Source organism: Alligator sinensis, unplaced genomic scaffold (genome assembly GCF_000455745.1).
Source record: "Alligator sinensis unplaced genomic scaffold, ASM45574v1 scaffold487_1, whole genome shotgun sequence".
In the NCBI taxonomy this organism is placed as follows: domain Eukaryota; kingdom Metazoa; phylum Chordata; order Crocodylia; family Alligatoridae; genus Alligator; species Alligator sinensis.
This window is the reverse complement of record NW_005842301.1, coordinates 1528741-1541865: the sequence shown is the minus strand read 5'-3', so window position 1 is coordinate 1541865 and position 13125 is coordinate 1528741. Positions and strand designations below refer to the sequence as shown.

The window sequence follows — 13125 nt, the reverse complement described above, 5'->3', positions numbered from 1 at the left end:
GTGCCATGACAAGAAATGCAAAACCTGCCAACACATCTCTACTACCCCCACAATTACTACACCCCACAACAGAGCCATCAGCATCCCTGCATCTTACAGCTGCACCTCCACAAATGTAATATATCTCATCCAATGATGAAATGCCCTGAGGGAAAATACGTAGGAGAAACCAAACAACAACTGCGCACCAGAATGAATGCACACCGGAAATCTAACAAAGACAGGAATACCCAATTACCTGTGGGGGCACATTTCTCACAAGAAAACCACTCTCTCTCCAATCTCTCAGTCCTGATCCTCAAAGGAAACTTACAAAACACTTCCCAGAGACCAGCCTATGAACTCCACTTCATCAACCTCCTGGATACTAAAAATCATGGACTAAATATAGACATTGGATTTATGACACATTATAACCTGCCTGACATCTGACTCCCCAGGTATCTCTCCACTATTCATCCCCCTTCTCTCTCTTCCCCCTCTCCCCAGCCTGTCTCTCACCCATTGACTCCTCAATCTACATTTTCACTGACTACCCGTCTTGTATGCATACCAGCCCAGCCCAGCCACTGGCTTCTTTACTTTTCATTCCATCCAGGAAAAGCACACACCAACTGCTGAAACTTCCTCAGCCTGACGAAGGGTTTTTGAACCTGAAAGCTTGCTTAACAATTGTTTTTCCAACTATTTAAGTTGGTCTAATAAAAGATATCAGATTCACCCAAAGAACCTTGTCTGCCTATGTCCTTAGACCAACACGGCTACAATCTACACCCCTGTACCTTCAAGACAGTAACTTTTTAGTTTCTTTAAGAAAAAGGTTAAGGTAATGTCAGTCCTTATGTGAAAACTGACAGATCAAAAGGCCTAGGAATGCAAGTACTTTATTTTTTCTGGAAGTTAAAGTATTCAGACAGTGGAAGTACAAAGTGTCTCCAAACATGCCTCAAATATAGAGAACCTAATTTTTCTTTTCTGTGAGACAGTGGCAATTCCAAATTTGACAGAAATGGTGATTACCTGATTTACATTTTGATCCATATCTGCCAACTTCACACATTTCACAGGCTGTGCCATGGAAGCCCTCATTACACTGACATTCTCCACTGCCAGCAATACCATCCAGGCACACCCCATTCCCCGAACACCAATTTCCCGGCTTTCCTGGGCACATTTCACACATATGTCCATAGTAACCTGGACAGCAGACAGACCTCTGTGGGAATGGACAATAACAGGTTGGAGTAAGACATCTTAAACTTGAAGGAAACAATAAGACATATAATTAAAAGTATCAATCTTGTTTTGATCCATATATATTTTATTTAGGTAGTTTTTGGATTCATTTTATCATTTGATATTCACTGGCTATGATGATATACTAGAAGTAAATAAATATACTATTAGATTTGTCTCAGATATCTGCACGTGTGTATTACACACATTCACAGTTTAACTAACCTGATAGCAGCTGCTAAACTTTAAAATGATTATGGCAAATTGAAGCCATTTGATATTAAAAAGAATTACATAAATAAAAATAAAATATTTTCCCTTATATAAGCGAGTATTTTACCTATGATACAAAATGTACAGTAAATGCATGCAAGAGCTAGATATTTTACTCTTTGGCAGTGAAAATTGAGAGATTATAAACATGGAATTTACAAGTGAGATTATAGAGAAGATGAATGATGCTGGGCAGTTTGTAAGCAATTCAGATCTTGTTTATAACCATATAAATGTGAAGTAAGTATTTCAACCAATGTAACAATGATCAGGAATTGGCCCTTTATGAGGGTACAAACTGAAACAAGTGTGAGCAAACAAAAGAGGAAGAAAAACAGCGCCTTGTTATAATGAATTAGTAAAAGCAAAATAGATTGGGAATAACAGAAGAAACAATCATAAATTTATCTAAAAAACAGTGTTGCTGTCACTCAAAAAGACAGCATGAAGGATTGTGTTAGAGACTGACTGGAAGGTAAACAGACCTAGATGTGTGTGAACAGAGCTAGAACTTTCCAATGAAAAATAATGCTATGTTGAAAACTTTAAGTGGCTGCCAATCACATAACAGCTTGAAACCACAAAAGGCCATAGAAGTCCTTTCCTCTTTTTAACTCACTGTAATTTGTTCATTTGTCCAGATCATAAGCTGAGAAGTCTGAGGAGTTTCTTTGGGGCTAGTTAAAATGAAAATGCAGGGGTAAGTAGAATGGCATATGTGGGTGTGAAAGGCCGAACACTAGCAAGACGAGAAAAGTTGTCATTAGTATGGCCCAGAGAGGGAGCAGAGATAGAACGTTTTGGGGTGTGGACAGATGTTCATTTCTGGGAAATTTGCAGTGCATGAGAGAGGGAGCGCAGAAGTGTTGCAGTTGGCAGCTGCCCCCTCTCCCATGCTGCCCACATTCACCAGATCAGAGTGCTTCTCAATTCCTTCCATCCCCCGCAATGAGTGGAGTGGCCAAAAAGGTTCCCTACTCCTTCTTCAGACTGGAGACCACCTTAGTCTGAGGAAGATGAGGTGATCAGCAGCTGCTTGAATCCTCCTGGTCTCCATACAGACATTGGTTCCTGTGTGAGAAATTCTTTTTCAGGTGAGACCTTTCTCACTGAAAGAAGATCTTTCTCCTGGATCTGGCATTTTTCCTGTGGGAGAAACTGCATGAACACCTGTATATTTCCAGTCACCAGTGAAAATGCAACATTTCTCCCTTTAGAAATGTAATGCCTGCCCATACTCTGAGACAGCAAACCTGCTATGAAGGCAGACTTGGATGGAGGGGACAAGAAAATTGACTGCTGCTGTTTTTCTTTTCTGTTCAGAGAAACAGGTCAGAATTTTTTTCAAGTTTGATGTTTTCTCTGGCACAATCAGTGTAAGCGCCGAAAACAAGTTATTGCTGGAGAGAGAAGCAGCAAGGAAAGGGGAAGAGAATATGCTGCTTAGGAGTAGGAGTTTGGTCAGGACACTGGCACCAATGCCTACTTTTCAGGCCATAAGATTTATTTAGAATATTTATCCCAATTTTTGCTTACTAAGGAAACTTTGATACAGGTGAAATAACAACCAAGTGTTTGCTTATCTCCAGACCAAAGTTCACAGTGAGGGATCTTCCCACTTCCTGGAGGTTCCTGTAGACAAAGTAAAATTATATATATGCATACACACACAGGGACACACATTTAATAATATATCTATAATAATGTAAACTATATAACTCCACGTCACCTATAAACATAGACATATACAGGGTTCCCTCACTTTATGCTGTACATGCATTCCTGAAAAACGGCACATAACTTGAATTTGCATAAAGAGAACTCACTTTACAATGTAACAAATAGGTATATGTTCCAAGACCTCGATTATACTGACCCCCAGACCCATTTCTACCACTTTTACAAGACAATTTTGGTACGCCCCAGCAGCAGACAGTACGCACAAGCACAGGGTGGTGGTGAATGTTACCATAATGGGGATGGCAACTACAGAAACATGTGTTGCAGACAATAAGCAAGGAGCACGGGTACACACAGGCATGAACAGCACATGCCCCTGGCAGCTGGGGGGGTACGGCTGCGCCACTGCCGCCAGGAGCGCAGCAGTGGGAACCCAGCGGTGGTAAGCTGGGAGCTCCCGCAGACACTGCTGGCATTGTCAGCAGTGGGGGGTGGGGTGTGGTGAGTGCTGACCATGCGTCAGCAACCACCTGCAGGTGCCACCAGCAGTGTTGGCAGCAGCCAGGGGCAATCATGGACTGCCCACAGATGCTGCCGGGACCACCGCCAGTGGGGTGGCAAGCAGCAACTGCCCGCAGGCACTGCGGACAGTGTCGGTGGCGCCTTTTTGCAGGGGGTGCACCGCCACGTGCAGGGGGTGCACATGCCCCCGTGTGCACCCCCTATGCATCACCCCTGAACACAGGAGACTATATTTTGGTCCGTGTCACTACCACAAAGTTACAGAGACAAGCAAACCTGCCTGTCTGATTGTCTGGCCTGGAAAACCATTCTTCTTTTCTCAGAACTGGTTTTCAGTGACAATATTGTTGGAAGATCAAAAGATCAAAGACTAAATCCACTTCCTATTGTTCATCAGAGATACCTGTTAAAGTAAATGGAAAGCTTCTCTGCATAAAACTAAACAGAATTTTGACCCATGTAATATCTTGCCATGTGCTGCAGTTAAGAGGGACAGTACAAGTAATATTCTCTGCTTAAGTCCTCAAAATAATGCTCGAATAAGACATGTTTACATGTACCTCCCAGCTGCCAGGGGCATGAAAAACATGGTATGGACAGATGTATATTGTATGTACAACTGTATATTGGATTTAAAGGTGGATATATTTGGATTTAATGACCATGTCTACATGTGTGCTTTAGTGCAGAGTAGACTAATTGACTGAGGATTAAAGCATCACTGTCTACACATACAATGGTATTAGGCTGCAGTAAACTAATTAACACCACTGTAAGACAGTACTATTAAGGGCAGTACTATCTTACAGCAGAGTAATTAACTGTGATTAAATGCTTGTGTAGACACTGACCATGGGCATAAATTGCACCCAGTCAGCCCTGGCTAGGCCATGAGTGATGCTGAAAAGACTTTCCCAACACACAATGATTGTGAAAGTAGTACCAAAGCCCTTCTCATTCTTTTGGGATGCTAGGCAATGTCTCAATGTGGAGAGACTATAATTACAGCTTAAATGGTTGCTTTGAGTTTGTTTCATACCAAGGGACTAGATAGGGAGGCTTTCTAGGATGGGAGGATGTGTGGGTATATAACAGGGAACTGTCTTCTGGTTCCCATTATGAGTAGGACTCCAGGGGAAACCCAGGCTGAAATGCCTGCAGGTCCCAGCCTCTGACAATCCTCAACCATTTTCCATCATGTGGCCAGAGAGCTGGATACAAGTGGCCCCCTAGGGGCCCAGCAGACTCAAATATGAGAGTTTTGCAGCCCCACAGCCCCAGAGTGGGGAAAGCACTGGCTCTGAGGAAGTGAGAGGTGCTGGTCTCTGCGGAGGCACAGAGGAGACTGGGAGCCATATAGACCTGGTCTGAGCCTGGGACAAACCTCAGGATTTGAGTATGCTAATGAAGAGTAGCTGACAGAAGAAGGCTGACCAAACAACCCAACAGTGTCAAGCTTGAGACACAGGGTTAAGCCTCTACGACTGGGGACTACCTGTGAGGGTCACCCTGAGAGACTTGAGTATTTAACTGGTGGGCTGATAATGGGTGTTGCTGGTCAGAAAAATACTGCCCGAGAAGTCACAGGCATGCTACAGACAAGGGTGAGATGGACAAATTGATAGGTCTCACAAAGGGGACTGAATTGATTGAGAAGGGAACCCTAAGTTGAGGGGACTTAGGAGTGAAGAAATTGATGAGGGGTCCTTGGGATGAAAAGCCCTAAATAAGGGGACCATGTTCTGGATTTGATTGAGGCCCTACATAAATGACAGTGGGGCATAGTCAGAAAGATTGTGCCCTAAAGACCTTGTGGCTGGGGAAAGCCCAAGGCAGAGTTGAGCAACTGGCCGAGGCACTATTCAAGTGATTTGGATATGGTTGAAAGGTCATAGGTCCACCAAGCAGGTGTGGTAAAGGCAGGGTGTAGGAGAGGGGGAGCTTTGTGAAAAGGACATATCCCTTTTACTGAGAGGAGGTTCCCCTTTGTTTCATTATTCAGCTTCCCTTTTGTCATAGCAGGGAGTACCCTACTAACCCTTATTGGGGTCACAAAACCCCCAGGGACAAGATACAAGCAATAGACACACCCTTCAGGAGCAGAAACCTACCAGAAGAAAAGCATTCTGGGGAATCCCTGGCACTGCAGCTACCTTGCTTTATCAGCTTGTGCCGGATCCAGGTTGGATGGCCCTGTGCTGGCTGAAGAGACCAGGGAACACGGCTGGAGGAGAGCCAACCCTGACCAGAGGCTGCTCTGGCAGAGGCAAAGGGAGAAGAGTGGAGTTTGCTCTACCAATTTGAGGCTTGGTGGAGTCTTCCACCATGGGACCAGTTGCACAGCTCAGAGAAGTTGTCAGCATGGAGTGGTGCTGGAAGATGGTGGGTGCTTTGCTGGATTAACCAAGGTGGCGAGCTGTGAGTCCATTCTATCAGGTGAAGGCCCCAATGGGTACGTTGGAGGGGAAAGCGATGGCTAGCAGGGAAAAGTTAAAGATTTTAGGGATCAGTCCTGATGGGCATAAATATGGCAGCCCATTGAACTGTGACGAAGAGGGCTACCAATTTGGAGGGAAAAACAGAACAATTGTTAGGATGGAGCCATCTTGCCATCCAATGACACTCAGTCTGATTAGACCATAAGACCAGGTTGGTGTAAAGATGGGGTGTAAGGGAGGCAGAGCCCCAAGAAACAACATGACGCTCAGAGGAAGAGGTGGGAACTATCAAGGATCCTCCCTTCTTATTTAAAGATCAAGACATGGTGGGTGAGATGGAGGGCATGCCCTGCTAATACAAGCCAGTCAGGTCAAGCTGTCAGGCCTTAAGAGCTGGCAGTCAGATGATTGAACCCCTAGACCTCAGTGGCAGACTCAAACAAGGCATGGCTGCCTACAACTTCATTTGCTTTCATGGCAGGAAAGCATAAGAAAGCAGGCAGCAGCTTGTGTAAGGAGGGATGAGACATATCACAATCACTGACAGGGTGTAAAAGTGAGAGGGGACCTCTGGCCTTTAGGCATATGGTTGTTCTGCACCAAAATACGGAAGACAAATTTGCTGTTTTCAGTGAATCAGCCCTTCTCCATTTCCAAATTGCCACTTACTCTGCCTTAGCACAACCATATCTTTCTATTCACCCAATGCTGGCTAATTACCTTACATTCCTGACCTACTTCTGTTTGGCCCCTGGTCATCCTTTCTGTACAGAGAATCTCTGAGTCAGTTCTTTGTCTCCATTGCTTTTGTCTATTTAGGTTTTAACATCATATCCACCATGGCAGTATTTGATTTCAGCTTTTGCTGTAAAACACATGAACCACCCCCTGTTCAAATGAGGGGTAAGGAATTTCTGCAAGTGTGGAGATAGTTCAGCCTCTTGATGCTTGACAGGACTGCAATGGTCCCTTAGGCCTGTTAGGCCTAGAGAAGCCTTGACATAAGTAAGCTAAGAGTGCATTCATGGAGTTATGCTATTGTATGACCTGCTCCTTACAGAGAAAAGCTTGTTTTTATGCAAGAGTCTGATGATAAAAATGCTTGTAAAACGGTTTGTTATGGCACATTCCATCCATATCTGAAGCAAATGGCTCTTGGTACCAAAAAGAAGAGAAAAACAATAATAAAATGAAGACAAACCCCAAGTTGTTGATGAAAAACAGAAAACTGGCCTAATTGCTGATTACATGACGAAAGGACTATAAATATAGCCCCTTTCCCCTTCACGTCTTTTTCTCTTTCTCCTCCTCTTTTCCTTCCTGTGCCCTCCTCCCCTTCCCTTCCCCTGACCCTAACAATGTCTGAGAACTGAAGACATCTGATCTCCCTTCAAGGAACCAAAGCCTACTTTGAGACACCTGGCCAGCACTCAATGTGTGTATTATTAGGACTGGTAATATACAATTACTTGCTTGCTAAGATTGTTTTGTGCTAAGATTACTGAAACTGCTAAGAATATATCTATATGCATGCTTGGAGTTAATACTTTATAATACTCAATAAAACTGATTTATTAAAGAAATAACTGGGCTCTCATTTGGAGAGATAAGGAAATAACTGGGCTCTCAACTGGAGAAAACTGAAGTATACTTTAAGGCAACATCAATCCTGCTCTTTACTCCCTGTAATGGGAGGCCTCTCGGGGCCGATTTTCCTTTTGCCCGCCCACCTGTTTCTGGGCCAACTGCCCACCTTCTCTCCTGCCATGCCTAATTAATGTTAATTAATTAAGGATCTTAATTAGGTGGAAGGCTGCCCATTTCTTGCCCCGATGCCCGGGGGCACTGTCTGTGGCTCTCTTCCTCCCCTATACCACAGCCCATGCCTTACAGATGGCATCCTAGTTGTTACTCTCACCAGCCCCCACACTGGGCCCCAGAATCCTCCAATCAGGTCCCCTCTTAGATCCCTCCATTCAGGCGGCCTACCCCAACCTCATTCAGGGCTGCCTAGCTCCCTGAAACTATTTCCCCTCTTGGGCATGGTCCCCCTGGGACCTTTGGCCACACAGGCCCTGGCCTCACCTCCAAGCCCAGTCAGAACCCCAGGCCCTCAGCTCTGGGTGTCCCTCACAGTGGGCCCCTGGCCCTTTTGACTGGTCTGGTCCTGGCCCCAGCATTGACCAGTCAAGGGTACTCTACGTCAGGCCTCTGAGCCTCTAGCCCCACTCTCTCTCTGGGGTCTGCCCTCCGGACCCTACTAGAGGGTGACCCACCCGGTTGTGGGAGCTGGGGTTATGGTGCTGCGACCCACCTTTCACCAGGGTGGTAACTAGCCTGGCATTTCCTGGGCACTCCCGTGCCACTGAGAGCCGCACCAGGCCACCCACTCCTGGCAGGGTGCAGTTTTAGGTCATGCCCAGGGCCAGGAGCCTCCTAGCCATCCCGTACAGCTCCTGCCTTACCTCCAGGATGATACAAGCAGCCTTACAGCCAGGCAATATTGCTGCCTCACCAGCCGGCAGCAAAATGCCCTGCTTATATAGGCAGCCCTGAATCTAAAATGGCTGCCACAATGAGGTACCTGCTGGCTGCTTGGCTTATGTCTTAAAGTGGCAGGCACCAACAGTGCCCTGCCACACTCCCACTCTGTTTGGAAGGAGAACCAGATACCCCTGGTTCTTAAGGCAACACAGCTGCCTTGTGTATGGTGCTTCTCAGTAATCAGCTTAAAGAAAGCAGTCTTAAATGTCTGCCAGATCAGTTAGTTTCATAACATAGCAATGGATTAAGACCAGGCTAAATGGACTCCAGAATGCAAGCTCTAGGGCAGGGGTAGGCAAAATATGGCCCGTGGGCCAGATCCAGCCCATAAAGGAATTTTGTTCAGTCTGCAGCCGGTCCGGTCCCTCAGTCCTGCCTGGCCCAGGAGCAGGGGGCAGTCCAGGCCATGGCATGTCTGGCTGGTCCCACTGCTCGCGGGTGTGCAGTGGGGCTGGGAAGGCACGAGGGCCAGACACACTTCCCAGCAGCCCTGGCAGCAGTGGCTCCTTCCAGCTGCCAGCACTGCTGGACCTGGCCCCAGCCCCACTGCCCAGGCACCCCAGTAAGAATGCCCTGCACACACTGCTGGGGGCAGGACCCATGTAGGCAGGGTGCATAGCTGGGTGGATGTGATGTGGCCATGGGTGCGGGGGGAAGTGATGTTCAGGAGCTGGATGGGAGGATGAGTCTGGGATCATGGGTTGGAAACTTGGGGTAGTAACTGTGCAGTGCCAGGGCTGGGGCCTGCGCCAGGGTCAGAGGAGAAATGCAATCCACTATCTGCACAGCTCTGCGATGGACATAGGCTCTGTGGCAGGGGGATGTGGCAAGTGGATTGCAGTTCTGCCCTGGGCCTGGCCAGCTGTTACTGCTGTTACTGTCCTAAGATCCTGGCCCCAGCCCTGGGCTCAGCTCCTTGCCCCACCATGGCACGATCCCATCTGCCTGGCAATGTGCCCTGCTCACGTGGCTCCTAGTCAGTCTCCAAGGTAGAGCCCTGATTTGTTCCCCATACATCCCTGCCGGCAGAACCCATGCCCATTGAAGGGCTGTGCAGGCAGTGGATTGTGGCTCTTCCCCAGCCCTGGCCTAGGTCCCAACCCTGGCCCTGGCTTCAACCCCGGCCCTGGCCCCACACTGTCACCATCCTGCAATCCTAGCCCTTGCCCCGCTTGTCCATCCTGCTCCTAGATGACACTCCCTGCCCTGCTGCAGCTCCATCCCAGCCACCCAGTTGAGTAGATCCACTTAGGGAGTTTTGGTGAGGTGTTGTGTGGGAGTTGTGGGGGGGAGGGAGCCAGCCCAGGAAAGCTCACCAAAACTCCCTATGTGACCTGTAAGCCAAAATAATTGCCCACCCCTGCTCTAAAGAGACCCTAAAATGCAAATAAAATATGAAAAAAGAGGATTGAGGTGCCTTATTCCTCTCTTGATATATACTCATATGTCCTCAGTTCATCTTAACCCTCCTCTTCTACCTGCTTTCTTTTTAACACATGGAAGTGAAAATAAGCAGTTAATTAGATATTTGGATGAAATCAATGGATCAACTCTTGTAAACAAAACTGCTGTTCCTGAACAATATAATTAATAATTCAAAATGAATCAGAGACTTACAGCCAGGATAGATCCAGGAGGGCACTTGATTCCCTTGTCACACTTGCCACACTTTGACTACGGCATAAGAAACAGGACAAATCATACAGGGTCCTTTGAAAAATGTTATGCTCAAACATTTGTGTACAGTTACAGTGTGTTCAGCAAATCACTGTATAAAATCATTGTATAAAATTATGATCTAACAGGTTGACTCTCCTCAGCTAATCAGCCACAGCTGGGGCCAAGGCAGCTGCCCTACATAGCAGGCTTGTCTGACTAGCTATTGCCCTAGATTTAAGGACAGCCCAAGCAGCGGAATGATGAACTTTATTTCTGAAACTGTTGCTTCATTCTGCAGATCTCTTGCTCTAGTCTTATTTCCAATTCTGGCCTTGGATTTTGCTCAGCCTTGTTCTTTGCTTCTGCCCTGGCCTGGTTACTGTTCCTATTTGGTTGCTGTCAGGACCTCTGGCACTATCTTGTTACCTTGATTAAGATTTCTGGATCTTGCACTTTGGGTTGGTTACTGACACAGACCTTCCAGTTTGTTACCTCTGATTCACATACTGACTCTGTTCTTTGGATATTCCCCTGGTTCTACTTGTCCTACCAAACTTCCTACATAGGGACCTACCAAATTCATGGTGGGAGTAAGTTGCACAGTAGCTCCTTTAATCTTGAAGGTTCCCCTGTGTGCCCACTACTTCTTATTGGTGGAGGGGCCTCACTGCTCACCACTCACTCCTGATCAGCAGGGAGGCAAAAACTGCAATTTTAAATATGGCACTGTTTTTGCCACTCACTGCTGATTGGCCGAGGGGCCCTGGCAGCCCTACTGTATGTTGCGGACTGGCCAGGAAACAAAAACAGCACCATATTTAGAACTGCAGTTTTCATCTCCCCGCTGATGAGGAGTAGAGGCAGAGGGCAGGGGACGCATGCAGCAGAGCTCTCCCAGGCAGTACAGCCTGTGACTGACCCTGCAGTGCTCCGCATGGAGCCGAGCCCCACCCAGGGCAGGCTATGCCACACTCCAGCCTGTGCCTGGAAGTAGCTGCTCATTGTGTTAGGTGGGAGAAGTGGGTGGAAGGCAGCTGGAGCCGGAACCCTCCACAGGGGGCAGGAGTCACCCAGCTGAAACTTCCCCCCAGCCTGGAGCAGCACAGCTGGAGGAGGAGCCACTTTTGGAGGCAAGGGGTGCAGAGCAGTATCTAAGTGGCTGCAGCCACAGTAGGAGCAACTCTGCCGAAAGATGTGCATACTGGCTGGGGCCAGGCTGGTGGGCACAGGCTGGAGCATGGCATGGACTGTCCTAGGTGGGGCTCAGCTCCATGCAGAGCACCACAGAGGCAGACACAGACCTCACCGCCTGGGCAAGCTCTGCTGCATGTGCTCCCTGCTCCCTCCCCTAGTCCTGATCAGAGGGGAGATGAAAATCACGGTTTTAAATATGGTGCTGTTTTTACCTCCTGGCAAGTCAGCAACAAACAGCAGGGCTGCCAGGGCCCCTCAGCTAATCAGCAGCAAGCAGCAAAAATGGCACCATATTTAAACCTGCAGGTTTTGCCTCCTTGCTGATCAGGAGCGAGCAGTGAGCAGATGGGCCCCTCCATCAATTAGCGGTGGGGGGCGCACAGGGGAACCTTCAAGATTAAAGGAGCCACTGAGCAGCCTATTCCCAACATAAATTTGGTAGGACCCTATTCCTACATATTAGCCCTAATGGAGGACAATAAATGACTCTATTCAGTTTACTGGCTCAGAATGATGAACAGAGTGAATCACAATCAAGATATCTAAGTTCTGGTTATTGCAAAAGCCGCCAATATTTGGTATCACTGCATGTCTTATTTTTAACACCCAATTGTATACAAAATGCTGCTTTCGGAAATAGTATCTTTTTAATTTCAACCAGGATAGCCAGCCATAGATAACTCTAGTTATATTGTGTTTAAATTGGGCTAAGGGTTTTATGTAGGCGATTGCATTTTTTTTTGAGAGGGAAAGGAGAGATGAATATTAGAGTGTTCATCTATAACTAAAAACATAGGGCCTATTTCTGACAGATTGAGTCCCTACAACTCTACACTGGCAAAGGAGATGCAGGTGATCGCAGGGATCCTGGGTTTCTCTGATTAAAAATTACAAATTCTCCAATTAAAAACCCCAAATCCATGATAAAAATTAAAGGCCCCCCACAGCCCGGTGCTGCTGGTGCCCCTCACTCCCCCACAACAGCCCCCCAGACCCACACACACAGGCACAGACATGCAGACATAGATGCACGTACAGACACTGACCCCTACTCCAGCAGGTAAGTGTGTGTAGGGGGAAGGGACAGGGCAGGGTGGGGGAAAGGGAAGGTTCTGGGGGGCGCAGATCAAGAAGGGAGAGAAGTGTGTCCCTGTGTCCACTCCCAGGAGCAGAGCTGGGGGGTGAGGGCAGGGGTGCCCCTCTGTGGGCTGCACACGTGCCAGCCTGACAGGGGGCTCACACATGGAGGCCGCCACCGCAACTCTGTCGTTGCACCCCATGCCTGTCATCCCGTGGCTGGTCGCAAGGCTTTGTGGGCAAGCAGCATGGGCCGCATACGTGCCACCCAGCCGGGGGGGAGAGAAAGGGGGCTCACATGCGGTGGCCATCACTGCACCACTGCTTATGTCCTGCAGCTGGTTGCATGGCTTCATGGCAGCGTGGGGTGGTGGCGGCTGCATGCTAGCTGCACACATTGGCTTCTGCCTCTGCTGCTTCCTGTGGCTCTGTGCCCACACAGAGGTGGCCACTGCACATGAACCCCCCCGCCCACGGTCCTGGCTCTGCAGACAAGCGGCAG

The 13125-nt window shown here is 47.7% G+C and overlaps 1 protein-coding gene across 8 annotated transcripts in view; it reads right to left on the bottom strand.

Annotated features, from left to right (window-relative positions):
* STAB1 (stabilin 1) overlaps window positions 1–13125 on the bottom strand; it is a 231239-nt gene that overhangs the window by 105473 nt on the left and 112641 nt on the right. For all 8 annotated transcript variants that reach the window (XM_025209654.1, XM_025209653.1, XM_025209656.1 and 5 more), the window contains 3 exons: window positions 10311–10367; window positions 3046–3141; window positions 1021–1216 (listed from right to left, as the gene is read on the bottom strand). In XM_025209654.1, coding sequence (XP_025065439.1) covers window positions 1021–1216; window positions 3046–3141; window positions 10311–10367 — 349 coding nt within the window. The remainder of the gene's footprint in view (window positions 1–1020; window positions 1217–3045; window positions 3142–10310; window positions 10368–13125) is intronic.